Source organism: Scylla paramamosain, chromosome 4 (assembly GCF_035594125.1).
Source record: "Scylla paramamosain isolate STU-SP2022 chromosome 4, ASM3559412v1, whole genome shotgun sequence".
In the NCBI taxonomy this organism is placed as follows: Eukaryota; Metazoa; Arthropoda; class Malacostraca; order Decapoda; family Portunidae; genus Scylla; species Scylla paramamosain.
Genome location: NC_087154.1, coordinates 20212027 through 20235157, shown reverse-complemented (window position 1 = coordinate 20235157; position 23131 = coordinate 20212027). Strand labels below are relative to the sequence as shown.

The following is a 23131-nucleotide window of genomic DNA, read 5'->3' as shown; positions in this document are numbered from 1 at the left end:
TAACTTTGCTTCTTCTTTACCTCCTTTATTTCAACCAGATGGCACCGCTGCTATCACATCTACCTCTAAATCTTTGCTAAAAACTCTACCTTGAATGATTCAGAGCTTGTTCCTTCCTCTCCTCCGCCCTCTGACTACTTCATGCAATGATGTTTTCTATGTCCTTGCTGGCCTAAATCCTCAGAAGGCTTATGGACCTGATGGGGTCCCTCCTATTGTTCTCTGAAACTGCACCTCTGTGCCTTGCCTAGTCAAACTCTTTCAACTCTGTCTGTCAACATCTAGCTTTCCTTCTTCCTGGAAGTTTGCCTACATTCAGCCTGTTGCTAAAAAAGGATGACCATTCCCATCCCTCAAACTTCCATCCTATTGCTTTAATTTCCTGCCTATCTTAAGTTTTTTAATCTATCCTCAACAGGAAGATTCTTAAACATCTATTACTTCACAGCCTTCTATCTGATCGCCAGTATGGCTTCTGTCAAGGCCACTCTACTGGTGATCTTCTGGCTTTCCTTACTGAGTCTTGGTCATCCTCTTTTAGAGATTTTGGTGAAACTTTTGCTGTTGCCTTAAACATATCAAAAGCTTTTGATAGAGTCTGGCACAAAGCTTTGATTTCCAAACTACCCTCCTACAGCTTCTATCCTTGTCTCTGCAACTTCATCTCAGGTTTCCCTTTTAACCATTCTGTTGTTGCTGTGGTAGATGGTCACTGTTCTTCTAAATCTATTAACAGTGGTGTTCCTCAGGGTTCTGTCCTGTCACCCACTCTCTTTCTATTATTCATCAGTGATCTTCTAAATCAAACTTCTTGTCCTATCCACTCCTATGCTGATGATACCACCCTGCACTTTTCCACTTCTTTTTGTAGATATCCAACAGAATGCCTGACTTCTGATCTTTCTAAACTTAGTATTTTTCAGTGCCTCAAAAACTCAATTCCTCCATCTATCAATTCAACAAAATCTTCCAGACAACTATTTCCTCTTCTTCAGTGACACACAACTGTCCCCTTCTTCTACACTGAACATCCTTGGTCTGTTCTTTACTTATAATCTAAACTGGAAACTCCACATCTCATCTTTAGCTAAAACAGCTTCTATGAAGTTAGGCATTCTGAGACATCTCTGCCAGTTCTTCTCATGCCCCCAGCTACTAACTCTGTACAGGGGCCTTATCTGTTCACGTATGGAGCATACATCACATGTTTGGGAGGATTCCACTCATACTGCTCTTCTAGAGAGGGTGGAGTCAAAAGCTTTTCATCTCATCAACTCCTTTTCTCCAAATGACTATCTTCAGCCTCTTTCTCATTGCCACAATGTTGCATTTCTTGCTATTTTCCACCACTATTTTCATGCTAACTGCTCCTCTGATCTTTCTAACTGCATGCCTCTCCTCCCCCCATGGCCTCATTGCACAAGTCTTTTTCTTTCTCTTATCCCTATTGTGTCCACCTCTCTAATGCAAGAGTTAACCAGTATTCTGAATCATTCATCCCTTTCTCTGGTAAACTCTGGAACTGCTTGCCTGTTTCTGTATTTCCATCTTCCTCTGACTTGAATTCCTTCAAGATAGTTATCCTTTAATTTTTAACTTCCATTTTGGAGCCTGTTTGGGGACCAGCATCTCAGTGGGCCTTTTATTTTTTTTCCTTGGCTGGTGTCCCTTCTAAATAAAAAAAAAAAAGCCTTCAATGTGCATGTGTATGATATGTCTTTCTGGCCAACTTTGAATCTTATGAGCATGCCCTAAGTAAATCAGTTGCAAAGTACCTCCAATAAAGAGACAACATGCACTGTTGGTCTTTGCCCAGAGGACTTTAACAAAATGTAAATTTGTTAATCCCAAGTCACTTAGGTGTAAATAATCAACCTCACTGGACTTGTTAATCTTAAAGGTCATTTAGCTTAAGATGAATGTAGATGGTAAGTATTACATTAATAAGGAAGCAACAGATTTCCATTGGTATGAATATCTTTATCAATACTATCAGGGGCCTCCTCCGGGATTGGTGCTGCAACTGCCAAACTTTTTTCCAAACTTGGGGCAACTTTGGCAATTACTGGAAGAAACATTGAAAACTTGAATGGAGTTGGAGCTGAATGTACAAGTGGTGATAAGAAGCCATTAATAATACAAGGTAAGCATGATAAGAAGTAAGCATTATTGTAAACCTGACTAAAGTTTGAGATACTGTATCAGGTTCCTGTACTACACGTGCATGCACACACGTATGCATGTACACACACACACACACACACACACACACACACACACACACACACACACACACACACACACACACACACACACACACACACAAGGGTCTGTGTTGGCACCTATGATGTTTCAGGTCTATATAAATTATATGACGGTGGGTTTAAATAGCTACATTAACATGTTTGCAGATGATGCAAAATTGATGAAAGGGATCACCTGAAGATCCGCCACCCCACAGGGATCACCTGAAGATCCGCCACCCCAGATTGTCTCACCTGAAGATCCGCCACCCCAGACTCTCTCACTTGGTTAGGTTAGGTTAGGTTAGCCTAACCTAACCTAACCTAACCTAACCTAACAACATGAACGCATTAAAAAACTGAGTGGATATAAAAAATGCAGAAAAAAGTTTACTTCATTAAAAGTATGAGATCACCTGAAGATCCGCCACCCCAGATTGTCTCACCTGAAGATCTGCCACCCCGAGTGCGGCTGGGGTGGCAGATCTTCAGGTGATCCGATGAAAGTAATAAAGAACCAAGAGGATTGTGAGGAACTACAGAGGGATGTTGATAGAATTTATGAATGGAGTAAATGATGGAAATTAGAATTTAATATAAAGAAGTGCCATGTAATGGAGATGGGAAGAAGTAAAAGGAGACCTTCATGGGAGTATAAGATGGGAGGAATCACAATACCAAAGAGCAAAGAAGAAAAAGACTTGGGAATAATAATTCAAGACACGCTATCACCAGAAAAACACATCAATGGAATTTGGCTCTACATATAATTTGCTAGCAAATATCAGGTTGACATTTAATTACCTAGACAAAGAAATGATGAAGAAAATTATAACACACATGATATGCCCCAAACTGGAATACGCAGCAGTGGTATGGTCTCCACACAAGAAGAAAGATATAAGGAATTTGGAAAGGATACAAAGAACAGCTACGAAAATTATACCTGAATTGGAAGACCTAAGTTACGAGGAAAGACTGGAAGAAATTGGATTACCAACACTGCAAGAAAGAAGGGAAAGAGGAGACCTGATAACAATGTTCAAATTAATAAACAACATGGAGAAGATAGACAGAGATGACCTAGTTGTAAAAGTGGAAGGAGATAGACGTACAAGGGGACATATGAAGAAATTAAAGAAGAGTCATTGTTTGGGAGATATTAAAAAATACAGCTTTCCGCATCGAACGGTTGAAATATGGAATAACTTAAAAGAAGAAGTGGTTGCGGCAAAGAGTGTGCACATGTTTAAAGAGAGATTAGATAAATTCGGGTATGGAGACAGGACTAATTGAGCTTTGGCTCGGATCCTGTACTATACAACTAGGTAAATACAACTAGGTAAATACACACTGGAATAAATTGAAGGATGAAATTATTAAACCAAAAGTGTGTATAAATTAAAGGATAGAGTGGATAGATATAGATATGGAGACAGGACTATATGAGCAAAAAAAAAAAAAAAAAAAGCCTTGGCATTCTGACCAAATAAATACATATTTAGGTAAACACACACACACACACACACACACACACAAGAAAATTATAGCAGAAGTGGCAGGGAAAGGAGAGGAGATAGTTGAACAAATTGAAGAGGTTTACAGGATCAGAAAATATGACAGAAATGCAACAAGACCAATGAAAATAATATTCATGTCACAAACAGCAGCAGAACATGTGTTACAAAGAACAGGAAAATTGGCGAAAGCAAAAGGAATGAGAGAAATATGGATAAAAAGAGACATGAACAAAGAAGAGAGAAGTAAACTGAAAGAGTTGAGAGTAGAGGCCCAGTCAAAAACCAGGAGAGAACACAGGAACAAGCGAGATTCTTTTGGAGAGTTGTGGACATGAAAGTTAGGAAATGGTGGCATAAAGATGTCATGGAAGACCACCAAGAAATTTAAAAATGATATATACAAATGTATATAATTTGGTGTCAAGCCTATAAAAACTACCTAAAGAACAATAAACCAGACGTGGTATGTTTAACAGAAACCAAACTAAAAGAGGAATTAAAGTTGAGAATTGCAAAAGAAGGTTATAGTATATGGAGGAGAGAGAGAAAAGGTAAAGGGAGGAGGAGTGATGATATTGGTAAAAGAGAATATTGTTGAAGAAGTGGAATATGGTGATGGAATGGTGGAAACTATTGAGTGTTGTGATTAAGATCAAAGGAAGTGAAAAAAGGAAAGTTATTGTGAAGTACATACCACCAAAAACTAATGCATGGGAGACCAATAGATATAAAACTATGCAACTAAAAACAAGAAATAACATAGAAGAAATAAGGAAAAGTAACAAAGTGCTCTTAGTAGGCAACTTCAACACTAAAGGAATTAGATAGGAGATGTAAGTGAAAGAAAATGTCAGGTCATGGAATGAAGAACTTATGCATACCATGATGGTGAATATAATGAAACAGTGGGTGAACAAGCCTACAAGATGCAGAGAAGAACCATCACAGTTGGACTGAGTGCTTATAAAAACCCCCAAAAGTAGACTTTGAGTTCACTGGAAAAAAGTGATCATGTGACAATAGAAATAGTACTGCAGGAGGAAACAGTGTTGCACAGAAATGAACAATTTAGAAATGGGAGACAGACCTATGTTAATGCAAACTTTGCAGAGCTTAATAAATTTTATGGAACTAACTGGAAAGAGCTATTTGAAAGTAAAATAGCGTAAGAAAATGAGATATTTTTTAGCAAGTATAGAGAGGGGGTGCAACAGTTTGTGCCAAGTTATAAAGTGAAAATTGGGAGGCATGAATGGTATAATGCCAGGTGTATAGAATCAAAAAAGAAAAAAGGACAGGGCATGGATGAAAATGATGAGAAAATTGAACACAAATACTAAGAAAGAATACAGAAAGGCAAGGAATGAATATGGTATAATAAGGAGAAGAAAGAAATTTTGAAAGTGACATAGTAAAAAAAATGAAGGAAGAGCCCAAACTCTTCTACAGATACATAAATGGAAAAATGAAGCATAGGGATGACATAAACAAGATAAACAGAGAAAGAAGAATTTATGAAACTACTGAGGAGGTGAGTGAACTAATGAATAAGTTTTCAATCTGTGTTTACAAAGGGAACCAAGTTTGTGGCACTGAAAGTGGTATCACAGTATGAGGGAATACAGGAGATACAAGTAAAGAGACAAGAAATCAAGAAACTGCTGGAAGTGCTGGATGTTGGAAAAGCTATGGGCCCAGATCAAGTAAATGGATGGATATTAAAAGAATGCAGAGAACAAATAGAGGAATCCATATGGGATATAACCAACAGCTCATTGAAAGAAGGAAAAGTACCAAGGGAATGGAAAAGAGCTTACATAGTCCTAATGTACAAAGGGAGAAATAAAATAGAACCATTAAATTACAGACCAGTGTCACTAACAATTATTGTAAGCAAACTTTGTGAAATAGTGATTAAAGACAGATGGGTGCAATATTTAGAAGATGAAAAGATAATTACAGAAAAGCAGTTAGGATTCAGGAAATGGAGATCCTGTCTCACAAATCTATTGAGCTTTTATATGAGAGTATAAAAGCAAGAGAGAGACAGATGGGTTGATGAGGTATACCTTGATCTCAAAAAAAAGCATTTGATAAAGTTCCCCACAAAAGCCTTATGTGGAAGTTAGAGAATGAAGGACAACTAAAGGGAGCATCATTGAAATGGATGGATGAATATTTACAAGGGAGGGAAATGAGAACAGTAATCAGAGACACTAATTCAAGTTGGCAGAAAGTGACAAGTGGGGTAACACAAGGATTTATGTTGGCACCTTTTATGTTTAAAATAAAAGTAAATGATATGACAGAGGATCTAAATAGTTATGCAAAACTCTTTTGCTGATGATGCAAAAATAATGATAAAAATTAAGGATGAAAATGACTGCAAAGAATTACAAAAAATATTGACAAGACACATGCATGGAGACAAAGATGGAAGCTTGAATTTAATGCCAGAAAATGCCATGTGTTGGAAATAGGAAAAAGTTAAAAGAGACCTTCATAGAATTACAAAATAGGAGGAGGAATAATAATGAAAAGTAATGAAGAAAAAGATTTGGGAGTAATGATCCAGGACACACTATCACCTGAAAGGTACATAAATGGAATATTCAGCTCTACAAACAATTTGTAAACAAACATTAGGATGGCATTTAACTATTTAGATAAAAAAATTACAAAGAAAATTACAACTAGCATGGTACAACCTAAACTGGAATATGCAGCATTAGTTTGGGCTCCATGTTGAAAAAAAGATATATGGAAACTGGAAAGAATACAGAGGATAATGACAAAGATGGTACCAGAATTGACAGACTTAAGCTGTAAAGAAAGACTTGAAGAGGTGAGATTACAAGAGAGAGGAGAAAGAGCAGACCTGGTAACAATGTATAAATTAGTAAACAATATAGAAAGAATAGACAGAAATTACTTGAAAAAAATAAAGAAGTGTGGATGTTTGAGTGACATCAAGAAATACAGCTTCCCATATTGAACTATTGAAATCTGGAATGATTTGAAGAAAGAGGTGGTTGTGGCAAATAATGTGCACATGTTTAAAGAGAAACTGGATAAATATGGTTATTGAGACAGGACAAAATTAACTTTGGCTTTTGGCCTGTACAATACAACTATGTAAATACACACACACACACACACACACACACACACACACACACACACACACACACACACACACACACACACACACACACACACACACTCATGTCCCAAAGTGGTGGATAACATTTTTTATATTGGTGTGGACTGATTTTTAAAACTAAAGTGTTTGATTAGGCATTAATTTCTTTTCAGCTGATTTAACAAATGAAGCAGACACAAAGCAAATCGTGGAGCAAACCATTGGGAAGTATGGCAGGCTGGACATCCTTGTGAATAATGCTGGCATCTTGGAGACAGGGAGCATTCAAAACACTTCCTTGGAACAATATGACCGGCTGATGAACACTAATGTCAGGCAAGTACTGCTATTAAGGTTCTGCCTCTGCCATGTCACATGATGCAACAACTAACCAGGGTTGAACATTTTTCTTTCTTTTCTATAACCCAACCCACGGGTTTTTGGGTTTTATTGTTTTTAGGGGGGATTTTATTGTTTTTTTTTTGGGGGGGTTTATTTATTTTTTGTTTATTCCTCATTTATATGTAAATCACTTTAAATAAGCAATTAAAAAGTAACCTAGAATGAAACAAAAAGGTTAAAAGTTTCTCTCTCTCTCTCTCTCTCTCTCTCTCTCTCTCTCTCTCTCTCTCTCTCTCTCTCTCTCTCTCTCTCTCTCTCTCTCTCTCTCTCTCTCTCTCTCTCTCCCATGTAGGATGGGCACTGGCCAAGAGCAACAAAAATGTGAAAAAAAAAAGCCCACTGAGGTGCCAGTCCCAGAACAAAAGTCAAAAGTCAAAAGTGGTTGTCAAAAATGAAAGAATAAGTGTCTTGAAACCTCCATCTTGAAAGAGTTCAAGTCATAGGAAGGAGGAAATGCAGAAGCAGTTTACTGGAGAAAGGTATGAATGATTGAGAATACTGGTTAACTCTTGCATTAGAGAGGTGGACAGAATAGGAGTGAGAGAAAGAAGAAAGTCTTGTGCAGCAAGGCTGCTGGAGGAGGGGAGACATGCAGTGAGCAAGATCAGAATGGCAGCTAGCATGAAAATAGTGGGAGAAGATAGCAAGAGATGCAACATTGTGACAATGAGAGAGGCTGAAGACAGTTGGTAAGATGAAAAGCTTTTGATTCCACCCTGTCTAAAGGAGTGTTATGAGTGGAACCTCCCAGACATGTGAAGAATACTCAATACACGGACAGGTAAGGCCCCTGTATAGAGTTAGCAGCTTGGGGGGTGAGAAAAAACTGGTGGAGACAACTCAGAATGCCTAACTTATATAAGCTCTTTTAGCTAGAGATGAGATGTGAAATTTCCAGTTTAGATTATAAGTAAAGGATGTTTACTGTAGAAGAGGGAGACAGTTGAGTGTCACTGAAGAAGAGGGGATAGTTATTTGGAAGACTGTTGAGCTGATAGATGGAGGAATTGAGTTTTCAACGCAATGAACAATACTAGATTTGCTTTGCCCCTATCAAAAATTTTAGAGAGATCAGAAGTCAGGCATTCTGTGGCATCCCTGTGAAAACTCTTTACTTTCTGAAGGGTTGGAAATCTAATAAAAGATGTGGAAAAGTGCAGGGTGGTATCATCAGCATAAGAGTGGATAGGACAATAAGTTTGGTTTAGAAGATCAATGATGAATAATAGGAAGAGAGTAGGTGATAGGTCATCCAAGGTAGAGTTTTTAGCAAAGGTTTGAGTGAAGAGTTCAGCTTTAGAAATAGATGAGACAGCAGCTGTGCCATGAGGTTGAAATAAAGGGGGAAAAGATGAAGAAGCAAAGTTATTGGAGATGTTTTTGGCTAGGTACCAGAGGTCACAAGGGGAATTAGATCTTGAAAGATTTTTACATTTTCTATTAATGAAGAGTAGACACTTGTTTAGGTCATACTGATACAGGTTGGTCTGGTTGGACAAAGCTTGTGTTAACAAGCTGGAAATGGACAGGTCAGTTTTGACTACTTTTACATTTTTTATGTATATGTACATATATAGACCTTATTTATCAATATGATATAGAACAATTTTGATATGTAAAATATTAAAAAATAAAGAGACAAGCTGTTTTTTTTTTTTTTTTTTTTTTTTTTTTTTTTTTGGTGATTTATTAATGCCAACCCTGCAACTAGCATTGAAGACTTAATACATAGCACTACATTTATTCTTACAGCAGAACAGCATCCTGGACCACACTGAAACTTTCCTTTTTTTTTTTTTTCACTCATTTTTCACCATGCTTTATCCCCCCATTCTTTCTATCCCACCTCTTATTCCTTCCACTTATAGATGCTTTGTGCATATTGAAAATACTTACAGAATGAGTAACATACAGTGACTACAAAAATTTTTTTTGAGAAGAATCAAACGTGTAATCTTTACTTCTGAGAATGTTTACTAGACCCATTGCTTTACATTTCCTTACATTTATTAATTGTTTATGTCAGGTCATCCTCTTTCAGTACTATTTGCAACTGGTTTGGCACACCTGACAGGAAATGCCCATCTTGACTCAACTTACTCAGTGCCTCCTCCATGGTGATGCTCCCAGTCTCCTGCAGATTGTTTGTATTATGTTCCATTTATTCCCTATTGGGGTTAGACAAGGGAACTACTTAGTCATTCTGCCACTTTACTATGACTACCTTTGTCTGTTCTTGGCTCAGTCAGTTCACTATATACAATGTGTATGAAACCTTCCTTTTCTGCCGATTAACATGAAAATATTAAATATATTAATAAAAACATTTCAGATAATTTCAAGCTCAGCAATGAGAACAGAATATACCAATATTTTGTAAATATATTCCAAATTTAACAATTCTTATTCTCTTTTTTCTATTTTATTGGCTTTACATTTTAGTTGCTAAAAATTTTAAGTATTTTTCTAAATGGTTTTAAAATGTTGAGAACAAAATGTACCAATACTTTGCAAATATGCTCCAAATATAACAATTCTCTTGTTCTTTTTCCAATTTTCTTGGCTTTGCATTTTAATTGATAAGAATTTGAGGCATTTTTCAAAATGGTTTTAAAATGCTGATCAAAATTAAGATTCTAGAAAGAAATTTGGCACCATGCTTTTTTAAACTTCAGAAGAAAATGCAGAACCAAAATGCAAAGGTTGTCACATTTTTGCAAACAAAAATGAATCAGCTCAGTTTTGCTACATACAGCCTTGCACTACTTATTGAGTAAAGACCATGCTGAGTCACTAAACAAGAAGCACTTATGATTATGAAGACTATGCTATCTGGTCCAAAGGTCATGCCTTGGAGTAGGTGTGAATGCTGATTCTTCAGTGCAATAGCCACTGCAGCAAGGTCAGACATCATTTCATGCTTGAGAGTCTTGTCTAACTTGGTGTAGTTTTCCAAGGTGCACCAAAGCCTTGATTCCTCTATTGTACAGCACTGGGGAGGTAATGTCACTGTTGTATGTATGAGGTTGTAGATACGTAGCTTGTCTAGACTTCAGCAGATCAGCAGCTACATGTAGCATGGACATCTCATGCTCTAGTAGGGTTGCAGCACATAGATTAGGGCATTAGATCTAATAAAGAAATTGAGGGGTGTTGGTTGACTGTGACTGGAAAATGTTGAGTTATATGGCTAGAATGATATGGGAAGGTAAGGGATAGGGTGAGCAGTGAAGATGTGGATTAAAGATGCTTGTTATAGTGCTGAGAGTGAAGGTATTGAGGTGGTGAAGAGGAGAGAAAGTGGTGAGGTATTTAGGGAGAATGACTGTATGGCTGGAATCACATGGAAAGATAGTGTATCCAGTGAAGAAGTGAATACTTAGATTAAAGGAACTAAATATAGTGGTGAGAGTAAAGAGATTGAAGTGGTTTGATCACATGAAGAGGAGAGAAAGTGATGAGGCATTAGGGAGAGTGCTTGGAGTGGAAATGCCAGTTTGCCTTCACTGGGCAGGCCAAGAAGACATGGAAGTGGTGATTGAAGATATGGTGGCCCTGAGCATTGATGAGGCTGAGGCAGTGGATAGAGATGAATGGAGGCAGGCCATTGACCATCCCTCCTCAAAAGAGACTGGGAAAATGTGACATGAAAAAGAAAGGTGATGATGATGATGATGATGAAGCTTGTGTATTTGTCTGTATTTGTGCATAATGCATCACTTTCAGTTTACTGAATTTTCTTTCTTTGGTGTTTTCAGATCAATATACCATCTGATAATGTTGGCAACTCCTCATCTCATTGAGTCACAAGGAAACATTGTCAACATTTCCAGTGTTAATGGCATGCGTTCGGTGAGTACCCTACGTTGGGATGGATTGTTCTCACACTAGTGTAGAAATTTTATGAAGCTGTCCTTCCATGCAGAATTCCTAAACTTACATTTACAAGTTTGTCTTGCCTTTATCTTCTCATAGGGATCTTGCCCTGGTATACAGATGATTATAGTTACATGTACTGAAGAAAGTAAAGAATTCAATCTTTAGAGAGAGATGCACATAAAGTACTTATGCAGTTTGAAGTATGCCCGTCATATAAGACAGGCAGCTGTGCTTTTAAAGCTTTATTAAAAGTAAACAGGGAGAAATTAAGAGCTTTTCATTTCATCAACTGGCTTCTATTTGTGGGCTGTCTTCAGTTGCACATTGCACCACAGTGTTAGATCAGCTCCTGTCTTCTGCCATTCTTTCTGACATCAGTGTTTTTTATTTAAGTGTCAGCAATGCCAGCTAAGGGCAAAGATGCTAAAAGAAAAGCCCCCTCAGACTGCTAATCCTTAAAAGAAATGGAATAAGAACAGGCTTGATGACATATTTAGTTTCTGAACTTATGAGCCACATTCTTCCTCCTCTCCCACACACATTTTATGCACACACATTATTGAAGTTCTTAATTAAATAATTTTCAGGGATTGTGTGGAGTCACTTTCATAACTTGTTCATCTACCATATTACCAACAATTAAGAAAGCATAAGGTGCCTATCAGTAAGAGAAAACATAACAGATATATTTACTGGGTCTCTCCATGACCCAGAATCTGAATAGTGCCATCAGGCTCTGGTGTGCTTCTGGTGCATTCTCATAAGGCAAGATTGGGAAGCAAGGCTGGGAATCTGAACTCGTGTTACTTTTCTCCCTGACAGCATCCACTCAAGACTATGCTTTTTGCATGCTGTGAGACAGGTTTAAGTGTGATTGGCTGCCTACCCTTTCATATATATATATATATATATATATATATATATATATATATATATATATATATATATATATATATATATATATATATATATATATATATATATATACGAGTATATATATATATATATATATATATATATATATATATATATTTTTTTTTTTTTTTTTTTTTTTTTTTTTTTTTGTTCTGATATTTTGACATTACATTATGTTTACATATTATGGAGGGGTTGCAGTGATGTCACACAGCTTTGCTTTTTTGTTTGATAAACATTGCTATGGCAGCACTGTCAGCCACTTTGAGAGGAAAAAGTGAACATAAACAATCTATTCCTGCTGTGTTTGAGTTAGTCATGCCCCTTTTTCATTTCCTGTTCTAAGTGACTGTGATATAATTCTAGATGGTGAAAATAAGAAAATATATGTTGCTAAAATTAGTACTTTTGGTGGCTCTGGCTCTTACTTGTTAGAGGAAGACTCATAGGAAATACCTGTTCCCAAGTTACTTTAGGCTCATTATCATCATCATCATCACTATCATCACTAATTTTCTCTAAATGATCTTCTACTACAGCATTGATGAGTTCCTCGTCTGTGAGAGTGAATGTTACGGCCTGATTTTCGTCCACGTCCACCCATTCCTGTAACGCTTCATCCGTCACTTTAAGTTGCACATTTCCCCCATTTCCCTCAGCTTGCTCACCACCGAATTTTTCGTACCACCTACAAACCCTTCAAACTCATCATCCTCATCATCACACATCATCAAAGGGTACAATTTGCACCAACATCGCATCAATGTTTGCCTTTTAATGTCTAGCCAAGCAAGTGAAGCTATGAATATCGCATCCTTAACATTAAACTGTTTTTGGAACTCGGGGATTGTGCCGTCCTCATAATTAACAAGTTTGCGAAGGAAACTCTTACGATAGTTCATCTTAAAATTTTGAATGACTCCCTGATCCATGGGTTGAATAACACTTGTGACATTAGGGAGCAAATATACAGCAAAAACATTTCCCACAACAAGTTCCTCTGCTGGTGGATTATCTAATAATAAAACTACCTTACTGTCCTCTGGGAGACCATTTTTCTTCAGATTTTCCTTAACAGATGGCACAAAGCAATGCTTGAACCATTCAAGGAAAATTTCAGCTGTCATCCAAGCACTTCGTTGGTTACGATAATCGACAGGCAGGTAATTCACGTTATTAAAACAGCGCAGCTTCTTGTGCTTGCCAACCACGCACAACTTGACTTTGTGCGTACCAGCCATGTTAGCGCAGCACAGAACTGTCAGCCTGTCCTTGCTCTGTTTGAATCCCTTCACGTCTCCCTCCGACTCACTTGCAAGTGTGGTTCTTGGCAGACAGCGGTAGAACAGGCCAGTCTCGTCAGCGTTGTAAATCTGCTCAGACGTCAGGTTATGCTCCTCAACTATCTTCGCAAACCTCTAAGAAATAAAAACAGAACGAGGTTTAGATAAAGAAATTAGAGTGGCTCTCTCTCTCTCTCTCTCTCTCTCTCTCTCTCTCTCTCTCTCTCTCTCTCTCTCTCTCTCTCTCTCTCTCTCTCTCTCTCTCTCTCTCTCTCTCTCTCTCTCTCTCACCTGTCGACAAACTCTTCAGCCGAGGGTAAGTTGGCAGATTTTGATTCTCCCGAGATGTCCAGCTTCCTGATGCCGTGACGAACCTTGAACCTGTGGAGCCAGCCATCAGAGAACTGGCATGCCCCTTCCTCACCCATCTTCTTAGCTAAACCATGCCCTTTCTCTTGTAGCATTGGGCCTGTAATTGTGACTCCTTCTGATCTTTTCAAGCTGAACCACTCGTATAACACTTTGTCCATCATTTCACCACAATGATACTGCAGTGTGTGACGATTTTCCGCTGCCTTTGGGGTGTCAGTGGCTTTCATGTAATCCCGCAACTTTTTCGTTTGGGATTTAATGTCATATTCCGCCATTAGTTGCTGTCTGCTTTCACCTCTCTCTAATCGTCGACAAATGTCTACCTTCTGCTTAAGTGTAAGCACAACACGCTTCCTCTTTTCTACAACTTTAGGCATGATGAAGGCGTCAGGTGATAAACAGTGCACACTTGGGACTGAGTCACTGAGTAAACACAGTGCAGTGGGCCGCGGATGGCACGAAGCAGTGTGCTCTGGTGGTGGGGGGACAAAGTATGCCTCACGCAGGAATTTTAATTGATTTTGAGTACACTTTGATTTTTTATTGATTTTAAGGCTCGGGGAAAAATGTGCCGGATACTTGAAGCTGCCAGATACTCGAATGCCGGATGAGAGGGATTTTACTGTATTCACCATAACAAGTACTTCTTCTCTTCCTCTAATTCTTCACTCCTCACCCTTGCTGCTTATACAGGGTGTCCTGCAAGTTAAGGTACATACTTTGAGATTTGATAGTTTAGGTAATTTTAAGTTGAAAATGTTCTATACACACATGCTGTTTTGCTTTATTTTGCGAGAAATTAATGCTTGAAATTAAGTCGTGTGTTGCAGGAGCTGCTCACCTGGGTGGGCCACAGCCTCCTTTCTTCCCTCCTTGGCTTGCTATGTACTTGAGTGGTGCCACACGGCATTAAATGATAATGTTTTGTGTATAATCTATGAAGACAAAGCCTTACAGGAAATGGCTAGCAAATGACAGATTAAATTTTTGTATTTGTCAGTGAAGAAAGTGTACAGGTAACACAGCAATACAGCAGTTATTAAGTGCTATTTTTTTAATGTATATGGCACCTCATCAACTTCATGATGACTGTCTGGTGTTCCTGCCACTCCTGTAAATGTCCCTTTAGATTATTTGATATTTTATCTAAGTGAGGTCAAATTGTGCTATATTCTGTGAATTTTGCCCTTTATGTATTTGTATTTGTATACTTGTGGGACTTTGTATTGTCATCTGGACAATACCATCTTGAGCTGCTCCAATATGTTCAGCTGCTGCAGAAGTACCATGGAAGTGTCCTCTCTCACAGAGAAGTTGATACACTCTAGAATACTCTGCTATCTGGATGTCTTCTGTCTGGGTACCTGCATCTGTATTCTGCTGCTGCAGCCCAGGCATTCCCATCACAGAATGAATATCAGCACATGAATATCATGTCTGAATACTCAGTATTATTGAATGTGAAAGTATCTTCACCATAGAAAAAAAAAGATGCACTTTGGCAATCAGCTGAATGATGAGGCCTGTCACTTAGGTGTCATGACATCAACTGTTGAATGTTAAGGGGGACAGTTGCAATGAGTTGCCATGTATGTTTAAAAAGTAGCTGTCGAAATGGGACATTTCCTTGCTAGGAATCTTGAAAAGAGAAGGCCAAGAAAAAGACAACCCGTCTGTGTAGTGCGCTTCTAATGTCTCTCTCAACACTTCACAAAACCCGCACAACATCATGTTGTGCTACAGTTCACATCAGCTTCATGTGTTTACCCAAAATACAGAAATAAATACAACAATGTCCTTTTACCCCTAGAAATACTCACTTAAGACATTATAAATGGTACAATAAATGTCAATACCAAAGCTGAAGAAATGTTGGAACCTGAAAGGAAAACGGCGTCAGCTGATTCTATCTAAGGCCTAACTAAGCTAAACGGAAGCCAAATATACTAATGACTATATAATATTCGACATCCTCCCCACCATAAGGGGCGAAGCAACTTATCCAAACAAATACCTCGTACAATAAGTATCTAACATCATACCATATCATACCATAACCCAATAGTTCCCATAAACAAACACAACACATGACCTACCACCATACATAATAAATGTACAACTTATAAATCTAATCTGTGAGGCCTTTTAACGAGCCGACCCCTTGAAGTATAAACAGCTACCTCCTCCTCCTCCTCCTCCTCCTCAGGATCACAATCTTGTACAGAGTCATCATTAGCTACACTTGAAGTTACATCATCTTGTACTGCCTGATCATGAAGTACTGGTTGAGGAGTTATCACATCAGTGTCTAAATGAGGATTTATCTCTAAATCATGCAGGGTTTGAATAGTCCGGTTGAAAATGCCTTTTCCTGTCTTAACATCAACACTGCGAATCACACCGTCTCTACCGGGATACACATTAACAATCACACCCATGGGCCACCGTTGTCTGGGTACATTGTCTCCTCTAATGAGTACAACACTACCAACATCCACTTTACATTTCTGGTTGAAACCTTTTACTACAGGGGGCAAATTAGCTATATAATCTTCTCTCCACACCTTCCAAAAATGTTCCAACCTCTGATTTCTTATATTCTTTCTAATGTACAAGTCTTCAGGGCTTATAATAGGGGATTCATCAACATCAGAAGGTGTACATGTGCTGTTCCTACCAAGAATAAAGTGTGATGGAGTTAGATAATTATCAAAATCTGGGTCATCACTCACAAAGGTCAATGGTCGAGAGTTAATGCACGACTCAATTTCTATAAGAATTGTTTCTAACTCAGACTGGCTTACATACTTAACTCCCAAAGACTTCCTTAAAGCTAGCTTGACTGAACCAATGAGCCTCTCAAACCACCCGCCCCACCATGGGGACCTTGGTACATTAAACTTCCACCTTGGGGCTAGATGACCAAACACCTTCTGTACTTCTGTGGAGGCTGCAACAAATGTTTTTGCATTGTCGGAATAGAAAACATTAGGAATCCCTCTACGAGCAACAAATCTCCTTATGGCCCGCATACAATCGACCAATGACATGGACTCTGTGAGTTCTAGATGTACAGCTCTAATAACAGCACAGGTAAAAAGTAACACATACAATTTTTTCCCTGGATGATCAGCACTAAATAAAGGGCCAGTGAAATCTAAACCTGTAACTGCAAACGGAGGTGCAGGGTTGACTCGCAGGTCAGGTAAAGGGGCAACAGGTTGACTGCAAGGACGGCTGTCGTGCCTCTGACAACTCAAACACTCTCTAACCACCGTCTTTGCCATTCTTCTTAACCCAATCACCCAAAAACTAGTTCTTAATGATGACACAATGCTGTTTACACCTGCATGCTTCATGAACTTATGTTGAAATTGTACTAACAACTTAGAAAAGTGACCCTTAGGAAGAATGATGGGATGTTTTGAGTTATAACCCAGACTAGAAAATTGTAATCTACCCTTGATTCTTAGAATACCCTCTTGATCAAGAAATGGGTTTAATTTGCTTAGCTTGGAATGCTTAGGAAGAGACCGCTCACTGGATATGGCTTTGATTTCATCTGGGAAGGCTTGTCTCTGCTCTACATAGATTAATTTTAATTCGGCAAACTCTAGTTCTTCAGTTGTAAATCTACAAGTTTCCAACTCACATCCCAACCTTTTACTTTTACAATTATTTATGAATCTCAAAACATACCCAACAATTCTTAGTGACTTAGCAAGATCATTATATCTCTCAAGGTCAAAAATGGGTGTCCTAGTCTGAACAGCTAAACATGCTAAATTATTCTCAAGTACAACATTCACAGTGTTAATGCTGGCAGTTAAAGCATCTCTTTCCTGGACTCTAAATGTGGGGTCAGACAAATACTTAGGACCGCTAAACCACAGATCATTTCCAAGAAGGCTCTCTGCTAGTAACCCTCGGGTTATCAAGTCGGCAGGATTTTCTGTCCCCTTGCAATGATACCAGTTACTTGGAGGTGTCAGGTGCTGAATCTCTCTAACTCTGTTGTTGACATATACATCCTTTAAACTTGGATCATTCCTTATCCATCCCAATGCAATAGTGGAATCAGTCCAACACGTCACTTGGGTCTTAATCTTAAGATACAGAGCCTTCTTCACAAACACCACCAATCTGGCACAAAGCAATGCTCCCAACAGTTCTAGCTTAGGCAGGGTTAATTTCTTGATTGGTGCCACTCTACTCTTGGATACAACCAATGAAGTGTTACATGCACTGTCAAGACATAGCCTTAGGTATACACACGCCCCATAACCTTTTTCCGAGGCATCCCCAAACCCATGAATCTCAATAAACTCAATACTTTTCCAAGGTACATGGGGAAAATAATGTCTACCTATAACTAATGGACTCAAATGTCTGGTACTCCTTACCCATTTTTCAAATCTTACTTCTAAATCTTGTGACAACTTGTCATCCCAGGACACACCTGACTTCCAAATATCTTGGAAAAGTATCTTAGCATACATGGTAAATGGGCTGATAAATCCACATGGATCAAAAATCTTAGCTATTAAACTTAATACTGTCCTCTTGGTACATGCTAATTCCAAAGGGAAATCCAGGTCTAGACCACAATAAGAAAAAACATCACTGTCCTTAGACCACTTCAAACCTAGTACACTGTTAATTTCATCGTCCTGTACACAGTGAACCTTGTCATTACATTTTGATGCAATTACTAAACTATTGGATACAAGCTTCTCAAGAGACATGTTGGCTTCAGACATAATGTTGTAGGCTGTGGTGTACTTCCTTACTGCCTCTACTTCACTATCAGCCCCACTGAACCAGTTGTCTACATACATGTCTCTCTGAAGATCCTGAATTACTTCACACTCAGAGTACTTACTCAAATGTGTCTTAATCGTAGCATTAAGAAGGAAAGGACTTGATGTATTGCCAAAAACAACTCTAGTAAACCTCATGTGTCTAACTCCACCTTCGGCTGGCATAAAAAATCTATGAACATTTCTATCTTGGCTCTGTACACTTATTTGCAAAAAAGCTTTAACAATATCAGCAGTAACTACATAGGGCCAGCGTCTGTATCTAATTAATATCTCTACTAGGTCTGGGTTGAGAGACGGACCCGTTGTCATACAGTCATTGAGAGAAATCCCGTTAGGACCCTTGGCAGACGCATCAAAGACTGGTCGTACCTTTGTGGTGCTGCTGCTGAGTCTGACAACTGGCCTGTGAGGCATGTAGTAAACAGGGCCAGGGTGTACAATTTCCTCTACCGGCACCTCTTCAATCATTCCTAAATGCTCATACTCGGCAAATACCTTCATGTACTCAGCCTTTAAGTCTTCGTCCTTATCCAACTTCACCAAAAGCTTATTTAATCTCTTCTTAGCTTGAACTTCATTACTCATCAAAGTATCCTTCTTAGGGTTGTCCTTCCACGGCAAGTGGACTTCATATCTACCATCTACAAACTTGATCTTATCACTATATTCTTGAACAATCTTATCTCTAACGTCTTCCTTACTTTCCTTGCTACTACTTATGCCAATAGTCTCCAAATCCCAAAAGTTAGACATATCAGCATCAGTGACTTTAGAGATGCACAAGAGTTGAGGTGACGAAGGTTTAAAGGTTGGCAGTAAAGGCACACCTGTAGTGTCAGAAAATTTACCAGTGTTTCCACTCAAGGTCCAGCCAAACACTGATTTCAGGGCAACTGTCAACCCCACTTGAACTGCATCACTAGGCGTTACTAGGCTCCAGTAGTAGTCCAGACCAATAAGGATATCTAAGTCTAAAGGAGAACTATGGTCAAAGTCATCTGCAAACTTTAAATGATTAAAGGCACTTAAAATGTGTTCTGGTACTACTGGCCTAATTAGCGGTTCACATATAATGGGAATGCCTGCCAACACAAGGGAAAACAAATCACCCTTATCATCTAAAAGCTTCAACTTGTATAGACTACTTTGTACACACTTGCTTGAGCTATGGCCACCAAAGGAACTATAAGGGACTTCTGTATTGGTGACCCATTCAGGTTTACATCTTCCTACAAACTTATTGGTAACATATGACCTATCACAGCCATTGTCAAACATCAGCCTTGCAGTAACAATATCCCCCTTATGGTTCACTACCTTTACCTTAGCTGTTTGTAACACAGTCTTGTTCCTGTAGTGGCCTGACAACATCGCAAGGGTTTGGGTGCCCGTCTGTTTACTCTCCTCTACTTCGGCCTTAGGGACCACACTCAACTTAACACCACACATGGTACTATTGTGGTCACCACGACACTTGGAACATTTGGCCTTACAACTTCTAGACTTATGACCACTATTTAAACATCTAAAACACACACCCAATTCCCTTATCTTGTCAAACCTCTGCTGCCCATCCAACACCAGAAACTTGTAGCACTTCTCAGACTTGTGGTTTCTCTTACTACAAAACACACAATCTGATCTTTCAGGCGGGGAAGTCACATGTAAAGCCGAGGCTGTGAACAATTTTTCCTTGTTTCCCTTATGTACTTCTTTACTATCCTTACTACCCTTCCTTCCTTCTAAACTCTTAACATTGCCCTTATACATTTCACTCCTTTCTATCACTTCAATCTCCCTTTGAAGCCAACTAAGAAGCCACTCAAGATCACTTTCATGTCCACTACAATCCCTTGACCAGTTTAACCTTAACTCTGTGGGCAGTCTGGAAACAATCATGGGGGTTAGTAGCACTTCACATTGCTTGCCTGTAACTCCTTGGGCTTCTAGACTCCTCGTGTGCTTGACCACCTCGTCCCGAAGTCTCCACAGCTGTAGGATGTAGGTCTTGCCTTGGTGGACCGGAACTTGTAGATCAAGGAGAGCCTGGACGTGGGCGTGGATGATGCACTCCGACTTGCCAAACCGTTGCTTCAGCAGGTCGACGACGGTCTTGTAGCTGGCGCAGGTGTGCGGCACTCCTTCCACCACGTCCTTAGCAGTGCCGTCTAGTAGTGACAGTAGATAGGTTAGCTTACTAATGGTGGGCAGCTCAGTGTCGTCTATGTGTGAGGAGAACTGTTCCCAAAAACTCTGCCACTGCTTCAGGTCACCGTCAAATCTAGGTAGTTCTAGCTTGGGAAGTTTTGCATGGAGAGGGGCTGTGGTACTTGAAGAATCCGACTTGTCCTTATCACCCTCAGCCAGTTTCTTAAGCTTGTCAGCACACAACAATCTCTTCTGCCTGGCTTGCTGTCTGACTGCATCTGCCTTGTCCAAGTACTCCTCTAGTGCCTCAGGACTTATCTCCAATTCTATCTCTGACTGCACTTCTTCTAACTTGTTAAGCCTCTTATCAAACTCTTCCAGAACTTCTACTAACTCACTGGAGGTTGCTGGGGGGCTCTTGGCTAGGAGTCTGTCCATCTTGACACACACTCTTGACAGCCATCCTTGACAAGCTGCTCGGGCCTTCTCTAACTTCTCCATCTTCTTCTAAAATGCAGGGCTGGAGACACTTAACTTGTTAATGTAGCAGTCCTTGGGCACTGTGTTTCCCGGGTCTGGGCACCAAAATGTCGAAATGGGACATTTCCTTGCTAGGAATCTTGAAAAGAGAAGGCCAAGAAAAAGACAACCCGTCTGTGTAGTGCGCTTCTAATGTCTCTCTCAACACTTCACAAAACCCGCACAACATCATGTTGTGCTACAGTTCACATCAGCTTCATGTGTTTACCCAAAATACAGAAATAAATACAACAATGTCCTTTTACCCCTAGAAATACTCACTTAAGACATTATAAATGGTACAATAAATGTCAATACCAAAGCTGAAGAAATGTTGGAACCTGAAAGGAAAACGGCGTCAGCTGATTCTATCTAAGGCCTAACTAAGCTAAACGGAAGCCAAATATACTAATGACTATATAATATTCGACAGTAGCACTTAACAACCACCATATTGCTGTGTTACCAGTACATTTTCTTCTCTGACACAAACAAAAAATTTAATATATCATTTGCAAACTGTTTTCTGTAAGGGTTAGACTGCGTAGATTATACACAAAAAATTACTACTTAATATCACAGGGCACCACTTGAATATGTAGTGAGTTGAGGTGGGAGGGGAGAAGGTGAAGGCCCACCCAGGTGAGTGGCTGCCCCAACACATAACTTACACATTAATTTTTCGCAAATCAAACCAAACCTTAGCATATGCGCATAGAGTATTTTTGACATAGAATTGTTTGAACTATCTAACCCTGAAGTATGTACCTTAACTTGTGGGACACCCTGTATTTATTTTCTAGGTCTGGTCATGTTGAATTTGGCTAGGATCGGTTTGGTCATTGTCAGGTTTGAATTATTGGAAAGTCTGAAACTAGGTGTTTGACTTAGTCTAACCTGATTTAACCCAACCTTTACATACCTGCATCAATTCCTTCCATATCAGGGAATGCTGCCTGTACCTCCTCTGATATTTTCTTGTACAGTTGTTTCCTCAATAATTTTTTTCAAATATTCTTTATGTTTTGTATCCCACAGAGATGAAATAGCACACACTTCTTTAATTAATGCCATCTCTGCTTCATTCTTCCACTGCACAGGCATAGTGAAGGGCTCCATGGTTCATGATGTTGCTGTTCACAGTGAAAATTAATTTAAAGAACTCTTTTCAACAGATTAGATTAATAAAAAAATTAGTAAATTCAACAACACCTGTACATTTTCAACCTCAGTGTTATTCATATGGAATATTCCATTATTTTACTATTTCAACATTTAAAAAACAGTTCTCACTTCTGCCACTTGTAGAAATGCCTAAGTAACACAGTTTACTAATTTATTTCAAGTAGATATCATTAAATGTCCTTATAAATACCTGGAGTGTATTGCCAGAAGGTTTCATAAGCAGTAATGACGCTAGACTGTACACACTGAGATGATGGAAAACCACGTTTGCATGAGCAAAATGCTCATGGAACATGCTGTGCTCAGGCAAGACATGCCCTTGTAATAGCTGCTTTAGGAACACATGAAGTTATGAATGGCCTCTTGGAATAAAAATTGTTCATAGATCACAAGATGTAGTTCATATAGAAAGGTAAAATTATTTGGATATCTGTATATATGTAGATAGATATTTTTCAAGGTATTTGCTTCCTTAGGTATTTGTATCACATAAGAACATAAGAACATAAGAACATAAGAAATAAGGGAAGCTGCAAGAAGCGACCAGGCTTACACGTGGCAGTCCCTGTATGAAACTCACCTACCTATTTCCATCTGTTATCCCCATCCATAAACTTGTCTAATCTTCTCTTAAAGCTCTCTAGTGTCCTAGCACTAACTACATGATTACTGAGTCCATTCCACTCATCTACCACTCTAT

General features: G+C 38.9%; 1 protein-coding gene across 2 annotated transcripts in view; it reads left to right on the top strand.

Moving 5' to 3' along the window:
• The window catches only part of LOC135099812 (uncharacterized oxidoreductase MexAM1_META1p0182-like), a 48689-nt gene that overhangs the window by 5013 nt on the left and 20545 nt on the right, over window positions 1–23131 (top strand). For both annotated transcript variants that reach the window (XM_064002368.1, XM_064002367.1), the window contains exons 2-4: window positions 1997–2143; window positions 7079–7241; window positions 11066–11159. In XM_064002368.1, coding sequence (XP_063858438.1) covers window positions 1997–2143; window positions 7079–7241; window positions 11066–11159 — 404 coding nt within the window. The remainder of the gene's footprint in view (window positions 1–1996; window positions 2144–7078; window positions 7242–11065; window positions 11160–23131) is intronic.